At 41.3% G+C, this 22897-nt stretch overlaps 1 protein-coding gene across 1 annotated transcript; it reads left to right on the top strand.

Annotated features, from left to right (window-relative positions):
- The first annotated feature begins 1982 nt into the window (after window positions 1-1982).
- oatx (organic anion transporter X) lies at window positions 1983-22650 on the top strand. The gene is made up of 10 exons (XM_027026095.2): window positions 1983-2452; window positions 6749-6852; window positions 8843-8997; window positions 9921-10089; window positions 16972-17095; window positions 18476-18591; window positions 18683-18897; window positions 20293-20401; window positions 20588-20794; window positions 22264-22650. Exons 1-10 carry the CDS (start codon window positions 2051-2053, stop codon window positions 22364-22366), a joined length of 1704 nt encoding a protein of 567 aa, XP_026881896.2. The 5' UTR covers window positions 1983-2050; the 3' UTR covers window positions 22367-22650.
- The last annotated feature ends 247 nt before the right edge of the window (window positions 22651-22897 follow it).

Here is a 22897-nt window from a genome sequence, read left to right as displayed (position 1 = left end):
TATCTGTACAGTCAGGCATTTTATTAACTATTTCCCATCTTAGGTAAAGGTGTAGATCTGGGGGTCCATGGGTATTGAGAGTTATGGTAAACTGGGATGTTATGATGCTGTCACTTCACCTCTCTTTTGTTACTCAAGTTTGTTGACTGAGAATGGTGTTGTGCTGATGTTCCAGGGTGCCTCATGCCTGTGTTTCCTTCTGGCTCTTTCCTTTTAGCTGTGCTACCATAGTTAGATCTGCTGGAGTCCATCATGACACATTATAGTTCCCTAATTTACACACCCTTGTACCTGGACATGCATAATAATCTATTCTTTCTTTCTGCCAAGATTCACCTACCCCTGATGTCATGATGTTACTGAGCCTCAACCCATCTCAGCTGCCATGGCTCCTCTTACCCCCCCCCCCCCATCCCAGACAACTACTTCTCTGTCGTCCTTGATGGATGTTCTCGTGAGGGATTAGTTTTGGACCCGTACATTTTGGATGCACACATCGCTGGGACCAGACTAGGGCTTCTGCAAAACTGGACAAGACACTGACTGCTTATTTTTTCATTTTTATTATTGTTTATTTATATTTCTCTCACTTTCACTAAGTATTTTGCTCCTTATTGGTTATATTGTCACTATTGTAGTGACTGTTGTTGGCCAGAGAATGACAGGCCCCCCCTTTGAGTCTTGGTTCCTCTCAAGGTTCCTTCCTCGTGCTCTAGAGAGTTTTTCCTTGCCACTGTCACCTTTGGCTTGCTCACTGGGGGCTTGGACTTGGACATTTGTAAAGCTGCTTTGTGACGACAACTGTTGTAAAAAGCGCTGTATAAATTAATTTGACTTGACTTGACATTTGTGACTCTGTGGTTGCGACTATCACAGAAATCATACCAGTCACATTTGCAGTTACTTGTTGGTCTTATTCAGTCATTAGAAGAAAATTTGGTATAATTGAAAAAACACCTGCTGGAAAGGCAGAAATAAAGACAAATTGGCTACACACGAGTCGCTTAATACCTGCTATATTAATGACTCTGATTGAACTGCCAGGTGTGTGGTTTAAACCAGGTGCTGTTGGTTTAAAATATGAGTAGCTCTGGAGGTACAGGATTAATTACATGTGTATTAGCAAATTTCATAGTATATGAAATATGATCTTTATTTATGCTCTCTTTGGGCATCACAAATACAGATCACTAATTTGCTTACACCCTCTGTGGAGACTTGCTTATGTAACAAACACCCTTGAGCCATGTTCCAGATCTTCTCAGTCAGTGATAAATGAAGCCCCCCCCCCTCTGTTCCCTGTCTGTGTGTTCGTCGGGTTCTAGGTCATGTTTATAACTGTGGACTTAGTGCCCACAGTGAAGGATAACTTTACCATTGACTTTAGATGTAATGACCAGTTTATGTGTTTCATCTTCAAAAAGCTTTGTTGAGAGGTGTAATATAAAATGTACAATCTTTGAACCCCAAGATCAGAGTTTGGGAGTGAATGATTCTATAAGTGTATCATGCAGAAGCACAGAGTAAAGAGTTCATTCCTTAATAATGGTCCAATAGGTCGTGCTGTAGGCCACGTGTGCCTTGTCTCTTGGGCACCCAACTTTTCTTCCACAAGCTCTTTACAGAAATTCCCTGGCAGGGGTTTCCAGACTTTTGGATTCAGATTTAAAAAGTCTGAGCCAAATATAAGGGATAAAACCTAAAAGAGCCAGAGGGTAAACAATGTCGGTCCACAGCCAGCACTTCTAACATTTCTATAAGCATGCATCCCTCATTTGAGCTTATATGATTTGAAAAACTGGACAGTTTCATTTTTTTCAGAAACACTGAGCAGATGTTTCTGTTTAGAGATTGGAATGTGACCGGTCATTTGACAAACATTAACTCCAAAATTAATCATTGCAGGGGTCTTACAGGTTATTTGTTTTTAAATGATGTTGAAACAGCTTGTCTGAAAGGAGGAGTGAAGGACTCCACAAGATATTAAATTTGCACCCAGCAAAAGTGCCCGTGGAATGGTTTTGTGAACGCCACTGCACAGAAGTCTGACATGGGGTTTACTGATCTTCTAAACGACGCTGGCGGGTTTGGACGCTTCCAGATTATCCATGTCGTTTTGCTCTCAATCCCGAGTCTTCTGATGGCCAGTCAGAATTTACTCAATAACTTCACTGCAGGGGTTCCGCGACATTATTGTAAAATACCGAATGTTACGGCTCTCGCAGGCGCTTCCAACAATTCTGTGACTGAACAAAACATAGTTTCTTTACTCCCCGCGTTCATTCCACTGGAGGGTTCTGGATTATCGAAATGCACCAGATATGTTCATGCACAATGGCACCTTCTTGGTGAAAATATTAGTCACCATGGACAACACACAAATGTGACTGAGACCTGTGTTGAAGGGTGGACATATGAGAAGACTGATTTTCTCTCAACAATAGTGTCTGAAGTAAGTGTGAAGGATTATTTTGTCATTAGGTCTTACATTTCTAACAGAATTTGGAAAACCAATGCAAAATCTTCCCATCACATCTAAATAATCTGGCCCCAAAGAGATACAGCAACACCTACCACTGTTTGAATATAACAGTAGTCTACATTTGGCTGTAGTTACGATTATACTTTATTGGTTATTCAGAAAAAAAAGAGCTATTAATGTGCTAAAAATGGCAGACTTTAAAGTAGTACAGAACATATAAGATATATCACTGAATTTTCATTTTAATCAGATGATATTGACGTAGTATGTAAATTCATTTAAGAGTATCACAACAAATACACATAAATGCAAATGAATTTTAGTAGTTTGATTCCTGTCATTTGCAGAATTTACAAATATTTTAGATGATTCTGACTGTAAAAAACTAGGAGTAGATATAAATGACTATATAAACCTTTTGGTCTTATACATTGTTTATATAATTAATATATTGGTTAAGTTTATAGTGTAGTAGCCTGTTTTCCAGACCTTGATATTCCAGCTCTACAAAATATCACTGCGCAGGGCTTTGATAATGAGAATGTGAATTTAGTCAAGTTATTGATACACTAATGTGTGCAGGCAGAGATATTACAGTTCCCAGATGTGGAAACCCTGGTAGTTTATAGAAGTTGTTTAGCAGTGTAAACTCTTGCCTCTGGTTCAGACCCTTTAAGACTGATATTGTTTAGACTATGATCATTGGAGGACAATATTAGTTGATTATTCACAGCTTGTGAATCGTTTGGCTATTTATTCACACCGTCTTATTCGCCTCAAGTTGGTTCCTCATTCATAGTTTCTCAGTCAGTGAATGAGCGTAAGCTAAAGGGAGTGATCACGGCACATATCTTCTGCACACTTTATGTTTTCACAGACAGAGATGACCGATAATCAAGAAGTGATCATCTGTCAGTTAACTGCAGATTCTGTTTCTCCTCCTGACATTGTAAACATAAAAAATTCGATTCAAATCTAATACAAATATTTATATTGTGGCATATTCTTTCAATTCATTCCAATTGGACAATTTCATTTTAATTTTCATTTAATATAACATTCAGTTATAGTAAAGAAATTAGAAGCAGAAACACCAGATCAGGTTTAAGAGTTTTAATGACCACAGGCCACAAAACGAGAATGTTTTAATAAGGTACAAGTCTCTTTGTGTGAGGAGAATTGAATTTTAGTCTGTTTTTGTTTAATGTGTGTGGCCCATGGTCATTAAAACTCTTAAACCTGTGTGTATTATTGTTTAATGTTTCTTGTTCTCAGTGAGTTCAGAGGTATAAAAGTGGACTAGTGATCACATCTTCCTTCCTTATCAGTTCATTTCACTGCAGGTGCAGTTTTAAACCCCTCTGCACAGATGGGGTTCAGGGATTCAACAGAATAAAAATAAAACCAAGCATGGCTTCATGCAACATAGCCTTGATGACACTGCACTCCTGCAACATGAACCTTGTGATATATTCCAACCCCCCCAAGAGCCCCGTGGTATATTCCCTCACCACCTCTGTGCGTCCAGCCCAGATGAAGCACACCTCCTGCATCCAGAGTGCAGTCTCCCACTGAGCCAGCTGTCTTCTTAAAACAAAGAAACTTTCAACACTGAGAATATAACGCAATGCTTGATCATGAAAATCAAACAATTGTTTAATTATCTATAGGCTTTCATTTTTTTAAAAATAATTTTAAAGTGTCTAATTTTGCTTTATTGTTATTTAGTGAAAATCCAAAATTCAATCAGCCAGCTGATCAATTTGTCAGATGAATAAACTACTTTGGGTTGTCTCCTGTTGCTTGAACTCCAACTAACACAGACAGACAGTGCTGAGGAGAAGCAGAAACAACCCACGGAGAGAAACTTCAGCACAATGACCTGCATGCTTCTCTTTTGTAGTATTTTGCAAAGATCTTGCAACGGTCTGATTTCCCTGTTTTATATTGGATGGGGTATTGAATGTATTTTCAATAGACAAAAGAAAAATATTTATGATATCAGCAGTCTTGACACAGTACATTTTATGATTTTGATGTGGCTTGTAGTCGTACACTAATGAGATGTGGGGCCTCTGCACCTAGATGTAGGCGCATTCTGTTCTGGCCCCGGGTGAATGAATGAATGAATGAATGAATGAAGTTACATTTCTACAGAGTCCTTTAAGGAACTCAGGTATCTTTACAATTAAGACACACAGCTTATACACAGAGACACTCGCAGGATACATTCTGTTTTAGCATGTAGTGTGTTCTGTTCTCAGCTGCTGAGGTGCATCGATCAGACAACCAGAAGCTTCAGTTCCATTAACTGTGAGAAGAGTATCGTCTGACTTGAGGGGTTATTGTTTGTCCTGAGGGGATATTGTCTGACTTGAGGGGATATTGTCTGACCTGAGGGGTTATTGTCTGACTTGAGGGCTTAATGTCTGTCCTGAGGGGTTATTTTCTGACCTGAAGGGTTATTGTCTGTCCTGAGGGCTTAATGTAATTAATCCTCTAGCCAGCCCCTGTTGGCTAAGAATAAGACCTTTTTTTAGATGTAGAGAGGGAGGATAATGAAGGAAGGACCCCAAACAAACACTCCCCCCCAAACAAACACTTAAACTTAATTAATCTATCCCGTCATCTCTGATAGAGTATTAATCTATCCTCAGTCATCTCTGATAGAGTATTAATCTATCCCCAGTCATCTCTGATAGAGTATTAATTTATCCCCAGTCATCTCTGATAGAGTATTAATCTATCTCCAGTCATATTTGATATAGTATCAATCTATCTGCAGTCATCTCTGATAGAGTATTAATCTATCTCCAGTCATCTCTGATAGAGTATTATTATATCCCCAGTCATCTCTGATAGAGTATTAATCTATCCCCAGTCATCTCTGATAGAGTATTAATCTATCCCCAGTCATCTCTGATAGAGTATTAATCTATCCCCAGTCATCTCTAAAAGAGTATTAATCTATTAAAACTCTCTGTCCAATCATCATGTAGAAATGGACAAAGCCAGAACGTGTGTATGAGGTTTACAGGAGATTGCTGATACCCATCACAGGCTGGTGAAACACCATCATAGAGCACAGATAACCGAGCATTTGTGTAATAGGTAGAGTGAACCTTTTTATATTGAATTACATTGCAAAAACAGAAAATTTTTGTACACATTCTAGTGTACACACTTGTGTGCACATTCTAATATAACTAAAGATAGACTGAACACAGAGCAGTGTTCTTCTCAGATGAAGAGGAGGGCGTGGGCGTATGAAGTTAGCTTTGTAAAGGCCTTCAAACGTATGTGGAACGTACTCCATGATATGCAAATCTATGTTGGGCAATTTTAAAGGGTGGGTTGTTTAGAGGATAGTTCTTAGCAGCTGTATGAATAGGAAATATCTCACTTTTATGGAAGCTCAGTTTGTATCCAGATATTTGGCAAAATGATAAAAGATGGGTGTTAGCTCAGCAGAGACCGGCATGTTGGACAACAAAGGAGGTCGTCTGTATAGAAAGGAGGGAACAGGAGGCGAGAGTTTGAGGAAAACAACCAAAATCCAATGATTCTTTAAACATGTCCATTAATAGAGGGGCTGCTATGTGCCATTTTTTAACTCAGATGGATAAGACCATCTGGTCCAGGACGTGTGACTGAGTTCCACAGTAGTGATTGGCTTCTCTAGTACCTCTCGATATGTATGTCAAAGTCAATCATTTTCAGTTTTAGTGCCTCAGTTTCAGATTGTATATAATATAATACACAATATAATAACACATGAAGATGGAAGATGTTCCACCTACTTTCTGAAAACTATCACATCTCCATTTAGGTCCATAAGGACAATAATTATGACAGCACTGTCTCCAAATAGTCAATTCTGTACTGTCACTGGAACTGGGGCAGACTGGGTCAAAGGTAACGAGGTACAGCTGTACCATACAGGAGCAGACTGGGTCAAAGGTTATGAGGGACAGCTGTCTGTACAATACTGGAGCAGACTGGGTCAAAGGTAATGACGTACAGCTGTTTGTACAATACTGGAGCAGACTGAGTCAAAGGCATGGCAGTATAGTGCTCTACTGTAGTTATAATAACAATGTTAAGTTTCTTAGAGTGAAGTAGGCAGGTTCTGTGTCCTTCTGGACACATACTGTCCAGGTTTCATGTCAGATCCAGTCCAGGAAGTGTCTTGTCCCTGCGCGTTTGCAAGAGGTCAATGCTTCCTTTTTAAAGAGCTCCCTACTAAAATGACATCTGCTCTGTTAGTGGGATTTGGTGTGCAGTCTCCGGCCAATGAAACAGCTCTGCCAGACCATCTACATGGGTGGAGTGCTGACAGGTGCCATTCTGTTCGGCGGACTGTCCGACAGGTGAGCACACACACACACACACACACACACATACTTTGTAGTCCCACCCATGGTCCCCACTCCTTACAGTGTGATTAGGACATTTGCTCACACATATGTTCACTCACAGTTAGGAAACAGGATTTTTCTTTAAAATATTCTAACATGTCACCCAAGATCACACACTCACATCAGTCCTCATATATTGTATGTAAAATTAAACACTAGCTTCTGAAACATATATATTCATTTATTTATTTTTTAATTTTTTTAAAATGGAATATTCATGTCAACTTGTCATGTGTTCAAACATTTATTGAAGTCATTTTATATTCTTTTATTCTTTTCTAAAAATCTAATTATGATTTGGATTTCTTGAAATGTTGCTTTCTAGTGTTTGTAAACAAAAAAGAAAACTAAAGGAAATCACGACACTTCAAAGACGCTGTTCACCACACTGCATTGTTAATACCATCTACACTGTTCTGGGATCAGGTTCTCTCTGTTAATACCAGCTCCACTGTTCTGGGATCAGGTTCTCTCTGTTAATACCAGCTCCACTGTTCTGAGATCAGGTTCTCTCTGTTAATTCCAGCTCCACTGATCTGGGATGAGGCTCTCTGGTGCTTATAACCTTTATTAAACACCAACTGGTCTTTATTCTGCCTCCACACATTCATATCTCTCTCTCTCTCTCCCTCTCTCTCATTCTCTCTCTCTCTCTCTCTCTCTCTCTCTCTCTCTCTCTCTCTCTCTCTCTCTCTCTTTCTCTCTCTCTCAGATTTATTAACATGACAGGTCAAATATATTTTGCCAAAGCTCTACAATGTATGGTGGTTGAGTCAATTTATCATTGAAAATATAATAAATAAATTGAAGGAAACAAATAAAATAGAATATAAACAAACTAGTAAACAAATAAACTGAAGCAATAATCATTTAAGATTACAAAGGGAGAGTGTAATGTAATAATTCATTTGTAGGAATATATGAAAGGAATTTGTTACAAATTTGTCTCTCTGATCTCATTGTTGTCTTTGCTGTCTCCCTCCCCCTCTCTCACTCTCCCTCCCTCTCTCTCTCTCTCTCACTCCTCTCTCTCACTCTCTCTCCCTCCCTCTCCCTCCCCCTCTCCCTCTCCCTCCCACTCCTCTCTCTCTCCTCTCTCTCTCTCTTTCTCTCTCTCCTCTCTCTCTCTCTCTCTCACTCTCTCTCTCCTCTCTCTCACTCCCTCCCCCTCTCCCTCTCCCTCCCACTCCTCTCTCTCCTCTCTCTCTCTCCCTCTTTCTCTCTCTCCTCTCTCTCACTCTCTCTCTCACTCTCTCTCTCCTCTCTCTCACTCTCTCCCTCTCTCCTCTCTCTCCCTCTCCCTCCCACTCCTCTCTCTCTCTCCTCTCTCTCTCTCCTCTCTCTCCCTCTCTCTCTCCCTCTCCCTCCTCTCTCTCTCTCTCCTCTCTCTCACTCTCTCCCTCTCCCTCCTCTCTCTCTCTCTCTCTCTCTCTCTCTCTCTCTCTCTCCTCTCTCTCCTCTCTCACTCTCTCTCTCTCCTCTCTCTAACTCTCTCCCTCCCTCCCCCTCTCCCTCTCTCTCTCTCTCCTCTCTCTCTCTCCCTCTCCCTCCTCTCTCTCTCTCTACTCTCTCTTCCTCTCTCTCTCTCTCTCTCCTCTCTCTCCCTCTCCCTCCTCTCTCTCTCTCTCTCTCCTCTCTCTCACTCTCTCTCTCTCACTCTCTCTCTCCTCTCTCTCTCTCTCTCCCTCTCCCTCCTCTCTCTCTCCTCTCTCTCTCTCTCTCTCTCTCTCTCTCTCCTCTCTCTCTCTCTCCCTCTCCCTCCTCTCTCTCTCTCTCTCCTCTCTCTCTCTCTCTCTCTCACTCTCTCCTCTCTCTCTCTCTCTCTCTCTCTCTCCCTCTCCCTCCTCTCTCTCTCTCTCTCTCTCTCTCTCTCTCTCTCTCTCTCTCTCTCTCTCTCTCTCTCTCTCTCTCTCTCCTTTCTTTGCGGTCTCTCTATCTTCAGGTTTGGACGTAAGGTCATGCTCCTCTGGTCGTATTTCCAGCTGGCTGTACTGGGCACCTTCACATCTCTCTCCACATCTTACCTGGCCTACTGCATTTTCCGTTTTCTGACAGGAATGTCCGTGTCGGGGGTCATCCTCAATGCCTTCTCTCTCAGTAAGTGCCACTACATTTACCCTCATTGTCCCCACCTGCCCCAACCTCTCAGAAGAGTTACACCAAGAAAACAAATACTGGAAATACTGGAAGCCCGTAACACGCCAACCCTGCTAAAGACATGAAAACACTAGTCATTTACTTTCTACTCATTTATTATTACTCATTTTACTCATTTATTATCTAGAGTAGCAGTAAATAAGACTAAATAGTGAAATAAAAACACAATAAAAGATAAAACAATTAAAGACGGTGGTTGTCAGTTACAGACTTGAGATTCTGAACAAGCCACATTTAAATGTACATTGTTTTATACCTGATTTTCTACTCATTGGTGACTACACAGCCCTTAATTATGGGGTCTGGTGTGTCAGTGCTAGGAACACACAGTCAGATTAAGTCAGGGGTACTACAAGTACTACAGAAGGTTGTTTAGTTAGTCAGTTGTTTAGTTGGTTGTTTGTAATTTTGGGGTATGTCCGTCATACGGTTGATGTTTTTTCTTGGAAAAAAAAAAAGGTTAGTAAAAAGAGCAGAAAATATTAAATATTTACATTTACAGTAAGATAGTTTCTCTATATACTATATATAGTATAGTTTCTCTATATACTAGTGCAGAGAACATCGCTCATTGCCTGTGTTGTTCAAGAATTTTTAGTCATTTTCTTCTCAAACAAAAATTTTCTAAGAAAATTTAGAAAATTTTCTAAAATGGTGCTAACTCTTCTCAGTAAGTGACGTATGTGTGCGCTCTAACCCTCTCAGTAAGTGAGGTGTGTGTGTGTGTGTGCGCGCTCTAACCCTCACAGTAAGTGAGGTGTGTGTGCACGCAAGTGTGTGCGCGCATGTGTGTGCACGTGCGTGTGTGTGTGTACACTCTAACCCTATCAGTAATTGAGGTGTGTGTGTGTGCGTGTGTACAGAGGTGGAGTGGATCCCCACCAGGCACCGCACCATGGTTGGCACCATGTCCTCCATTGTCTTCACCTTTGGTCAGGTGATCCTGGCAGCTGTGGCCTACAGCCTGAAGGACTGGCGTCTGCTGCACGTGGCCGTCTGTAGCCCCTTCTTCCTCGTCTTCCTCTACAGCTGGTGAGTCTGCTCTGAGGGTTAGATCACCATGGGTTCTTATTGAACAAAATAAGATGGTTATTTGTTTTGTTGTTGTTTTATAACCGGTTACATATATTTCTCAGTTTTATGCTCAAACTTTCAAAACTTCACTAGGTTGATATTATATTGGTCTAAGTGCACTAAACTCTTCACTAGGTTGATATTTCACTGGTCTAAGTCCAGTAAACTCTTCGTTTAGTTGATATTACACTGGTCTAAGTGCACTAAACTCTTCGCTTGGTTGATATTACACTGGTCTAAGTGCACTAAACTCTTCAGTCAGTTCATATTACACTGGTCTAAGTGCACTAAACTCTTCACTTGGGTGACATTACACTAGTCCATTTCTTTGATCAAAGAAAAACTATAGCTTACAATTACATATGTTGGCATCATTTCCTGTTAGTACGAAACAAAGTAGTACATTAATATTTTGTGTACTAACACCCCAAACCCATACTATTAAGTTCAGTAACTAACTCTAGTAGTGTTATATACATAATAGTATTAATGTGTAGTGACACAGCCATTGTTTCTGCACAAAATACATTCAGTAACTACTTGTCTCCAAATATATCAGCACTCCAACTCATACAGAACTCTGTATTTACAGCCCCATTTTACACATGCTTGAAAATTAATTTAAAAACTGTTCAACTTGCAAACACAAGTTCAAAAGCAAACACAAGACTGATCGACAGTTACATAGTTGTTGGTCACTATAACGTGTTAATATGCATGCATATGTAAGAATATATGTATATTTACTATGAGATATATAGATAATTTATGGTATTGTTGCAGTGATAGAGTGACTAGAGTTTTGTTTTTGAAATTGCCATTGCGAAATTGTGGTAAAATATAATATTTTGAAGAAATGGCATATTTTCTGATGCATTTATTTAACGTGATTTACAGTACAATTATTATAGTTGTAACGTTGGCCCGAGTGCCGCAGGGCGCAGAGCAGGACGCACAGACTCCCTTGACGTTGTGAAACATTTAATGACATAAAACACGAAGGACAACGGTGAACATGAACATACAGTTTAAACACTAACAGAAACAGTGGCGTTTAACGTTTACACTAACATGGACATAAGAAACGACAACGACAATAGTAAACGACATCGACACTAACAGTAATAATGACAGCAATACGAATAATGACATTAATAATGGCCAACGCTGAAGCACAAACAGGCGGGGGTTTAAATAGACAGACAAACACTTCACAGTAACGCATCAACCCCTGCACAGGTGTGTGCCATCACGGAGGGTGTGGCTACAAACAATGGTGAATCCTGCACGCGGAAGGCCGTACCATGTGACTCGTGGGGGGAGCGTTCCGTGACAATAATAAATATGTTTTTTTTATAAATATACACATGATGTCAAATATCCTATTCTAAACCATTAGAGTTTCATACAGGACCTTTAATCTCGTGCTCTCTGTTCCTGTCACACAAACATAATCGCTGTTTGCATCACTACCAGACAAAGCGTTAATAAACGTTAATAAACACACTCATTATGTTTGCATGTATATCGCTACTGCGACAAACTGGCCTTACACGCTGATAAAACATGCTTCAGTGTGCCAAACACCGCACATCATATATAACTAGTATCTTCACCCATGCTCCGTCAAGGTGCTCCGGGACTGAAAGGACGTCGCACACCTTTAAAGCGCCTCACGTTGCCCGCGTCTCGCGGCGGGTGAGTCTCTACATTTCCTCAAAGACCCGTCACTTTTGTTTTCCTTTTGAAGCACGTGCGGTGCCTTCTCTTCCTGTTCACACACGAACACAACTCTTTCAGCCTTCCCCTCCTCCCTGGAGATGTGGCTCATTAAACGCTTCTCGTGAATCAACCGAGCCCTTAAAGGGCCGTTAGCTAACGGAACCGCCGCTCGCGGATTCCGCTTTGTCCCGCTGGTGTGACTGGCGCAGCCGCTTTTTATCACTGCATCATTAGACCCTCGAAAATCTCCAATCTGTAGTCACAATTTCAAAACTCCAAACACAATCAGCACAACATCCGCCTGTTGTGAACTATATCATTAATTAAAGTTGTCTTCACAAAAAATGCAGTCAATTAACATGTTTATATCCTCCTGACTACCAGGAAAATAATCTTGGAATTCATTTTAAAAAAAAACTTCCCCAATTGTTTGGAAGGCAATGAGCATACTGAAAACATTTTTATTTTTAAAAATGTTTTTACTTTAAAAATATAATGTGTTCCACTACGGTGGACATCTGAACATGCTACCTATGAAACTCAATCATAATCACAGTAAATCAATCCCAAAGAAAATACCAGGTTGTCATAAGATTTAAGATGAAAACTACCATCAGCTGAGCTAATCTATATGTAACTCTTTTCTAGTTTATGTCTAGTGTTTGTATTTTCCTGTTATGGAGTTATGTTTATAGAGTATGATATTTCAAAAAGCAATTCCCTTTCTTTGAAACACAGAGGAAGAGCTTGCACTTTGTACACATCACATATGATTTGCTGTTGCAACCAGACTTGTGACACCTTGATGCATATGTTTCATCTACCATCTCTGGGAGCTGGATGGCCCCATAGTGTCTTAGAGCTGCATTTGGCTGAGGTTTCCACTTTTGATGTGGGGGAGTGTAGTCATCTTCACTCTCACTGGAGATTCCTACTTGGACCTGAGTAATCATCTGCACATCAGGGAGCAATTTGAATTCAAGGAACTTCAGTGGTTTCCTTCACAGAACAGGGCAGTCAGTCTTATACTGAAACCATGCATTTGTGATTGCCAAATCAAAAAAGTGGAAAATTGTACGCACTGTCCATTTCCGAGTGCAAATGGCCATCCTATAGAAACTTAGCATCCTGTCAGCCATGTCCGCACCACCCATGTTTTTTTTTTAACTCAACAATTGCCACTGGTCTTGACACCTGGACATACCTTTTCTCTTTCTTAGACCATCTATTGCATGTGTCCTGTGGCTCAATGCCATAAGCAGAGGATGCCATGACCACTGGTTTCTTGTCAAACCACTTGATGACAGCAAGTTCAGGATCTCGTCTGACCACCATCTTAGATACCCCTCTTCCTTTCTTTTTGGTGGCCTGATCCCCTATAATGTTGCACTCCTTTGGAATTCTGTTCTTCATGAGAGTTCCTGTACCTCCCAAGCATTTCTCCATCATGGTGTCCAGGAGATTGACATTTGTAAAGAACCTGTCAAAAAACAGGTGGGTTCCTCTGGAAACAGTCTCTGCCAAATGAAGGACAGCTTGTTCTCCAATGCCCAATCCCTCTGTGGCTCTAAAGGTGTTCTTACCTTGGTAATCCACAAAATCTAAGACCATACCACTTGGTGTGGCCAAGACAAACACCTTCAATCCAGTCGGGTATGGTTTGCCTGGTACATACTGGAGAATTGGGCAGCGACCAGTAAATGGAATCATTTGCTCATCAATGGACAATTTTCCTGTTCTAAGCTGGTTTAGACATCCTTGCCTCACTTTGTTCAGAAGGGGCCTAACTTTCCACAAGAGGTCTCTGCTTTTGTCCTCATCTGAAATATCAAGGTCATTGACAATCTTAATGGAATTTCTTAGTTTATAGAATAGATTTTTGGTCATGGATTCTGCCACTATTAGTCTAAATTATTGTTACAATTAATGATCAAAATAAATCATTTTTGTGAAAAAATGTAAGTAAAAATCTATATGTATATGGTAATATATTATCTTGAGAATATAAAGTCAGTGTGTAGTCCTGCCCCAGAGTGAACAGCGACTGGATGTTCTTTGCTTGCTCTGACAGTTTCATCCTCTGAGCTCTCTGAGTCCTCTGTCTCTGCCTCAAAAATGCCTCTTGATCTTCCTCATCAGACAACTCAATTCGCAGTAACATTCTCTCTTCCTCTGACAGTAAATCCCTTCCTTCAGTTGAAAATACAGAGAACAAAATGTAGGTAATGTACAAATGTCCACTGTGTAGGACATTTTTTAAACACTATCCTATCATCATAATATAATGTTATATTACTTTAAAAAATGGTTTAAAGTGTTCTTAGGAGATTCATATAAAACATGACAACAACATTTCAAGACAAAATTTGCTCAATGATAATTAATAAACACTTACTTTTCTTCTTTCCATAAAAGCAGCTTGTGCTGATAGACACCATTTTCTTTAAAGAGGAACTTGCCAAAACCCCCATAACATTGGTATCATTTAAAAGTTCTAAATGTCCTCTTTAAAGCGCAAAAGGAGTTAACGCAGTAGTATGTTTGGTGTGGGAGATATTTAAGTCTAAATATGTACTCTAGAGAGGACACAATTGAACTGCTCATAGTCAGGAGGCTAAAATGCTTACAGTCTTTGCACATACAAGCTTTCCCATATGAAAATTATTTTTATTATTATTTCTTGTCTCATGTACAAATGCTTATTCACAGCATGCTGGAAATGAAAACTGAATGTTCAATACTGTATAAAACATCGACTTCTGCTACAACAGCAGCTGAAAAGCTACACTGAAACAACTGATAAGCATTTCTGAATGAACAGATCGCTGACACACTGAGAAATAGCCGATGTAAGTACACCGCTGTTTCCAATCTCAGTCAGACACAACCTGGTGCTGAAGTACTGATACTGACATGGACTCATCAAAGGAGCATGCTGGACTGAGAGGTCAACGCAGGTACACAACATACATGAGCAGAGAAAGAGAGAGAGAGAGAGAGAGAGAGAGAGAGAGAGAGAGAGAGAGAGAGAGAGAGAGAGAGAGAGAGAGAGAGAGAGAGAGAGAGAGAGAGAGAGAGAGAGAGAAGAAGAAGAAGAAATAATGTTTGGACAAGGTATAGGGTTGAGTATAAGGGGAGGAGTGTAGAGAGGAGTATAGAGAGAACTATAAGGAGAAGAGTATAGAGAGGAGTATGGGGAGGAGTATAAAGAGAGGAGTATAGAGAAGAGTATAGAGGAGTATAAGGAGAGGAGTGTAGAGAGGAGTATGGGGAGGAGTATAAGGAGAGGAGTGTAGAGAGGAGTATAAGGAGAGGAGTATGGGGAGGAGTATAAGGAGAGGAGTGTAGAGAGGAGTATAAGGAGAGGAGTGTAGAGAGGAGTATAAGGAAAGGAGTATTGAGGAGGTAGGGGTGAGGGGTAAAAATGTGTGTTTCAAGTTCAAGTTTGGTTTATTTGTCACATACACAGTATAACTCGCAGTGAAATGGTTGAGAGTGCTCTGTCCAAACTGAGGAAAAAAACAGGGGTGTACAGAGAAATATATATTCTATATATGTACAAAATATATTAACAATGTATGTACAATATATGTATATTATGTTTATATACACAATGTACAATGTATATGGTTGTGTGTATATGTATGTACGCAATGTACAGAATGTACAGGTCCATCTTGTAAAATGACATATTTACAGTTTTTATGTTACATGGTGGTAATTGAACATATTTACAGTTATGTTACATGGTGGTGGTGGTCCCTACAGTTTATCAGTTTCCCTGATTCAGGGCCCGATTGGCCTGTGGGAAGAAGCTCCTCTTCAGTCTCTGTCTTGGTCTTCAGGGAGCGAAAGCACTTCCCTGACCTCAACAGAGAGAAGAGCCTATTTTTAGGATGGGTGGGGTCCTTCACAATCCTCCTGGCCTTGGTCTGGCACCGCTTGTAGTAGATGGTCTGCAGGTCAGGAAGTTCCGTGTGAGTGATGCGCTCTGCTGAATGCATGACCCTTTGGAGTGCTTGTCTGTCCTGCTTGGTGCTATTCCCAAACCAGACTGTGATGTTCCCCGTGAGGATGCTCTCGATAGTGCAGGTGTAGAAGTTCCGCAGTACCTTGGAGGGCAGTCTGAAGTCCCTTAGGCATCTGAGGTGGTAAAGACGCTGACGAACCTTCTTTGCCAGGGAGTTGGTATGGCGGGACCAGGACAGGTCCTGCGAGATGTGAACACCAGGGTACCTGAAACTATGTACTCTCTCCACCGTGGTTCCACTGATCCGTGGTTCCACTGTGGTGGTGTTCACAGGAGAGTAAGAGTTGTTGTCACAAGAGCCACCATCACAGACCATGCGATAACCCATGTGATAACCCATGGTCTATCACTGACAAGCTGGTGCAAAAAGTTCAGTATAACCTTAGTTAAAAAAGATGCTACAAATTAAACATTGTGTTTATTGGTAAGGTGCATTTGTTAGTGGGGTAGATCACCATATAAGATACTGCGAACATAGTCAGAAGGTTGCCAGTTCATTACCCACCACTGTCATGTTGCTGCTGTGGGGACCCTGAGCAAGACCCTTAACCCTTATTCGCTTTAACTGTATTTGGTCACAACTTGTTTTGCATAAAGCATCTGCTAGACGTAAAATAATAGTGTTCTGGTGCACTGAGCTGGTTTTAAGATGTTTAAGAAATGTTGTGGTGCTTTAGTGCATATTAGGCTGAGATTACCTGTTTGAAGAGTTTTCAAAAAGTGAATTCCTTATTGAACTATGAATGTAATAACTATGTATGAATGTAATAAAAACTGTAATGTTGATTCACATTTCAAACATGTAAACCAGGTATTTCTAACCAAGCCTGTGCTGATTGCTAGCTCAGGTGTGTGTGTGTGTGTGTGTGTGTGTGTGTGTGTGTAGTGACCATGCAGTGTGTATACAGTGTGTGTGGATGCAGGAGTATGTAGTTGTAGTATATGTGTGCAGACAGTGGGTGTGCAGTGTGCTTGTGAGGTGTGTGTATGGATTGTGTAAGCAATGAGTATGTAGGTTGTGTGTATGCATGCACAAAATGTTTGCAGTGTGAGTGTGTGTGTGTAAACACTCTGCATGTGTGTTGAAGGTGGTACTCTGAGTCGGCTCGTTGGCTCCTGTTGGTCGACAGGCCCGAGGAGGCACTGCGTCACCTCCAGCGAGTGGCCAGGATCAACGGAAGACCTGAGATGGCAGACAAGCTCACTCTCCAGGTGTGGACACACTTCACGCTTGGCTTCACAACACACAACACCACATGTCACTACACTTCACTACACTTCACATCACACACTACACCACACTTCACTACACTTCACACTTCGTGTGGAGTGTTTGGTGTGGAGTGTGGTGTGGTGTGATGAAGTTCAAGTTCAAGTTTGGTTTATGTATGTGACAAATAAACCAAACTTGAACTTGAACTTCATCACACCACACCACACTTCACACCAAACTTCACCACACATCATCACACTTCACTACCCATCACACCAAACTTCATCATACTTCACCACACATCACAGCACACTTCACCACACTTCACTACACTTCAGCACACATCACACCACACTTCAGTAAATTTCACATCACACTTCATCACACTTCCAGATGTTTGGCACAGCCAACTGCAGATGTGTGTCCTGAATGACCCCTAACATAGATATGTGCTACCAAAATAACTGATGCTTGGTTCTGTCCACCCAACTAAACTATCCACCTACAGCACAGTTCAATTCTAAGAACCGGTTATATCTATCCAGGCTCACGGTTTCTCCCGCTTTGGTTTTAAAAACGTTCTCCCATGTAAGTGAACAGAGACGGTAGTGGTGTCGTACACAAATGAAAATTGCAAAAGAAACCTCTAACGTAACCCTAGAATGTTACAGACTTTCTAGCTGGTTTTTGGAGGTCAAACCAGTTCTTCCTGCCCACCTCTACCCTCCTACCTGTTGATGTGGAGAAACGGCCACAATTGTACCTGACCAGATCATGTCAGATTTCAGTATGAAGAGTAAATACCCAAAACTATGGTTATTATATAGAGCAAGTAAAACTCACTGTAGCTCATTACCTGAACTGAAGTCCAATGTCCATCTTGTCAAGAGGTCACTCTGTGGTCACTCTGTGTGTTTCTGATATTTGTTCAATTACCAGTAATGGCACCCCTTGGCCTTGTTGCTTCTCTATGTGCCTTTTATTTTCTCCTTCTCTTCCAGAGCCATATGCTGTCTTTTGTACTGTCTAAGCCCAGCCCACCTGCTCCTGTCCATCTTCACCTACATTTGTCACATCCGCCTGTTACTCATTCCCTGCCCTGATTGTGCATGTGTTTAATCCTCCCCGTTTGTTTCTTCACGTGTCTTTGTTTGGAAGTTTGTGTTGGGACCCACTGTGCATGTGCAAGTGTGATTATAATCATTGCGTTTTACTTTACTTTGTGTTCCATTAAACTGTTCAGCTTGTGCCTGTATCCTGCTCTCTTTTGCTCCCATACACATGATTATCTTGGTTGTGTAATAATTTATTTGTTTAATAAAGACATGTGTAATGTAAAATGTTTTATGTGTTTGTTAAATAATTCTTGTGTATGGTAGGTACTCCAGTCCCATATGCAGAATGAAATGCAGTCCCCCAGGACGGACCGCACCGCCTACGACCTGCTACGTACCCCAGTCATGAGGAGAATCTCCATGTGCCTGTTGGTGGTCTGGTAGGAACCTTCCCATCTAAACCACATTCCTAGTGGCCAAATAATAATTACAAAAACATTTAAAATAATACAGTTGGTTCCCTCTCAACAGGTTCTCAACCAGTTTTGCATATTATGGTCTGGCCATGGACTTGCAGAAGTTTGGTGTGAACATCTATCTGATGCAGGTCATATTTGGGGCAGTGGATTTCCCTGCTAAACTGGGTGTCCTGGCAATGCTCAGTTTCCTGGGTCGGCGCGTCTCCCAGGCCATGTGTCTCTTGGCCTCAGCATCTGTGATATTCGCCAACATTTTTATCCCTAAAGGTAAAAGAGATGTTAGTTTAACACAGCTGTTGTGGTTATGAATGTGCTTTGGTTTACAAACTACCCTCTGTCCCCACATTTACAAGACTGAAATCCTGTTTTTACTAGTTGGTTTACTGAAGTAGCAATTCTAGTGTATTTATGTATCAGAGTACATGTGTTGTTATTGATGTATTTGGGTCAGCTGGGAACAGCATTTTGCCTTTAAATGTGAACCCTACCTTTAGCTAAGACACTGGTGCGACAACAAAGTGACCAATCTCTTGGTCACAGTAAGTATTCAATTAATTATTAGTGATTACAACCCCCCCCCCAGGATTTGAAGACCTCTGACTCAGACCATGGTATGGTGCTCCAGCTCTGGTAGACAGCAAGGTTGAGTGGTACTCCAACTAAACCACACCATAACAGCAGGGTTGAGTGTTACACCTACTTCAATGCACCATAACAGCAGGGTTGTGTAAGGTGGGCTTGAACTCAGGTCATGACACCAATAGCCTACTGGGTGAGCAACTATGCTCTAATAATGGTGGGCTCATGGAAAAAGGAAGAACAAAGGATGCCACGGGAAGAAATGACAAACCCGATACACTAGGGAAAACTCAAACTAAAATCTCCCAAACAAAACCAGGAAACAGGGAGGAACTTGAATGGCTAAGGGGAGCCTCAGGAGAGAGACAGACTCGAGACAGGAAAACTGGAGAAGGGAGGGGACGTGTAAAAACACAAACACCCTCGCAGAACAGAAAAGAGGCATAGCACAAGGGCTCACAGACCTCAATACCCAGAGTTACCAGCTAGGAGCTTGGCTAAAAACTTTATCAAAAACCCAGCACCAAATGAGTGGGTCACTGGGCTTATATAAGGTCTAGCCCAGCTGTTGGGTGTTAAGCCTGATTAGTGGCGCGGTTGACTCGAGGCCTCCCTCTGGTGGCCAGAGGGGGCCTCGGCCTGGTGCCAACCCTTACCGGTTGAGTGTTACATCTACACAAGAATCACCTCAGCAGCAAATTTATTGAGCCTTTTACTAAGCTGGGTGTTCAAGAACAGGGACCCTACAGTGCAGCAGGATCTGAGTGTGACACACCTAAGTGACACACCTGAATGTGACACACCTGCCTTATGCTGTTCATTTCAAATCATCTGCCTGCAGTTACACTGTAGTGGCATCAACATTAATGGAGTGTATATGCGTCAAATCAGCACATTAATGGAGTGTATATGTCACATATCAACACATTAATCACATAAATGGAGTGTATATGCCACATATAAGCACATTAATCACATGAATTGAGTGTATTTGTTTCATATCAACACATTAATAACATTAATCACATTACTGGAGTGTATTTGCCTCATATCAGCTCATTAATCACATTGATCACCTCACAGACATGCAGATCATAAGGACAACACTTGCTGTGCTTGGGAAGGCCTTCACCTCTGCTTCCTTTACCTGTGTCTACCTTTACACTGGAGAGCTCTACCCTACTGTCATCAGGTCAGTCTCACCCAGGGCCCTCAGCTGCTGATCAGTAGAAGGAATGTGGAAACATGTTCCTTGCAGGTTCTCAAAAGCCATGCAACACAAGACAAGAGATAATACTGACAGGCACAAAACCAACACAATAAATAGTGAATTTGGTGGCAGATGGTTCTCTAGTAGATGTTCTGAGTCCTGCTGCAGGCAGACTGGCATGGGCTTCTGCTCCACCATGGCACGGGTTGGATCCATGGCTGCGCCAGCCTTTCTCATCCTGGACGAGGTGTTTCCTGCTCTGCCCAGTGTTGTGTATGGCGGCTCTTCACTCTTTGCTGGTATCGTCGCCTTTATGCTGCCAGAAACCATCAGCACTCCGCTGCCTGACACGATAGAAGATGTGGAGAAGAAGTGGTAAGCAGAGATGTAGCAGTGACTGGGTGGTGGTATATCAGTGACTGAGTGGAGCTGTATCAGTGACTGGGTGGAGATGTAGCAGTGACTGGGTGAAGGTGTATCAGTGACTGGGTGGAGATGTAGCAGTGACTGGGTGAAGGTGTATCAGTGACTGGGTGGAGATGTAGCAGTGACTGGGTGGAGGTGTATCAGTGACTGAGTGGAGCTGTATCAGTGACTAAGTGGAGCTGTATCAGTGACTGGGTGAAGGTGTATCAGTGACTGGGTGGAGATGTAGCAGTGACTGGGTGGAGGTGTATCAGTGACTGGGTGGAGATGTAGCAGTGACTGGGTGGAGATGTACCACATCTACAGACATGTCCAGTGCCATACTCCCATGCACCAGGAAATGACCTTTAACGACATACACCAGGAAGCGACCCATACTCCCATACACCAGGAAGTGACCCATACTCCCATACATCAGGAAATGACCTTTAACCCCATACACCAGGAAGTGAACCATTCTCCCATATACCAGGAAGTGACCTTTAACCCCATACACCAGGAAGTGACCCATGTCCTTTACACCCTTTAGACCCTTTGCACCCAAGGAAAGGTTAAAGAAATGCCCCATTTAATTTATTTAAAAGCCCAGGGAACATATTATAAAATACATTATTTAAACTTTTGAATAATACTAAAGTTTTGTATGCAAATGTTCAGTAAAAATATAACAGAAACACTATTAAAAAATCAGTTATACAACTATTAGTGTACGAACCTACTGGTGAGGATTTTGCAAATAATTCTGAATTTCTAAAACTAGATCAGTGTCATTCACAGGTGTTAATGGAGCGATATGCTTTCTGTCTGGATAAAAATAAGACTGTAGGCTTAGACACAAATTGCTCCATGGACTGTGAAAAACTGAATAGACTCCACTGCAAAATAACTCAACCTAGCAGTGACTAGTTTTGAGTTTTCCTGTAGCTAACATAAACAAGGTTGGATAAAGACAATTTATCTTAACCAACATCACAAGTGCTGTATGAAGATATATACAGCATTTAGCTGATACTTTTATCTAAAGCAGCTTACAATCATGACGTAACTTGAGCATTAAGGGTCTTGCTGAGGGGCCTAGCAGCAGCAAGGCTTGAACCAGCAACCTTCCGATTACAAGTCAAGGACCTTAACCACTGAGTTACAACTGCCACATTAATAATTGTTGTAATTCAGAAAAGCAAGAATAATCTAATGATAAAGAAAACATTGATGTAAGTTTCATTTGTAATGGAGGTTATGTACGTGTCTCATTCCTTTTAATGAACTGAATCTTCAGAAACGTGTCTCTTCTGATCTTGCCACAGCAAACCTGCTTCTGTACGCAGTCTTATTGGATTTCTACGGTTCCTCCCACCATTCTGGCTAAAGTGTTATGAAGTTGCATCGTTACTGATAAATGTACCATCTTGTGTTTGCAGGGCAAGGAACAGCCGAAGCAGTGAGCCACAGAATGAGGCCATGCAGTTGGAGGTGGTGGAGCAGGCGACAAAAGAACGTGAATCTCATCTCACTTTCCTCTGAGACCTGACAGGAGTCTTGTCTCAAAACCTGATTCACAACCACAGCTGTAAAATTCACCTCAAATGACACCTGCAGTTTGAGAAGATACAACACAAAGGTGCACCGTGAAGATTTGTTTAGATTCTGCATTAAATTCTAGATTTGTGTTCAATTCTAGATTTTGAGTTTAAGGTTAGAGCAAGAATATTGATTTTCCATTTTTCTGTTTCAGCACCTGAACCTATCTACTTGATAGATAGATAGATAGATAGATAGATAGATAGATAGATAGATAGATAGATAGATAGATAGATAGATAGATAGATAGATAGATAGATAGATAGATAGATAGATAGATAGATAGATAGATAGATAGATAGATAGATAGATAGATATCAGAAAAGTTCAGCTCCTTTATTTAGCTTCTCAGATCAGATAAGTTCCCGTTAGGAACAGCTATCAGTCACTGTCTACTATTATAGGAACAGCTATCTTAAGGGCTTGTTCTACACCAGTGTGCTGCTCTCTCTCAGGTCCTTTGGCTCAGTTTGG

Source organism: Electrophorus electricus, chromosome 6 (genome assembly GCF_013358815.1).
Source record: "Electrophorus electricus isolate fEleEle1 chromosome 6, fEleEle1.pri, whole genome shotgun sequence".
NCBI classification, from domain to species: Eukaryota; Metazoa; Chordata; class Actinopteri; order Gymnotiformes; family Gymnotidae; genus Electrophorus; species Electrophorus electricus.
Note: the sequence above shows the minus strand (reverse complement) of the source record. Positions and strands in the feature narration are given on the sequence as shown.

Bases quoted from the DNA above. Each gene is read 5' to 3' on its own strand.
- oatx (XM_027026095.2), top strand. From the start codon at position 2,051: ATGGGGTTTACTGATCTTCTAAACGACGCTGGCGGGTTTGGACGCTTC. The intron at 6,853-8,842 runs GTGAGCACACAC...CTCTATCTTCAG, and splicing joins TTCGGCGGACTGTCCGACAG to GTTTGGACGTAAGGTCATGC. The intron at 18,898-20,292 runs GTAAAAGAGATG...ATCACCTCACAG, and splicing joins CAACATTTTTATCCCTAAAG to ACATGCAGATCATAAGGACA.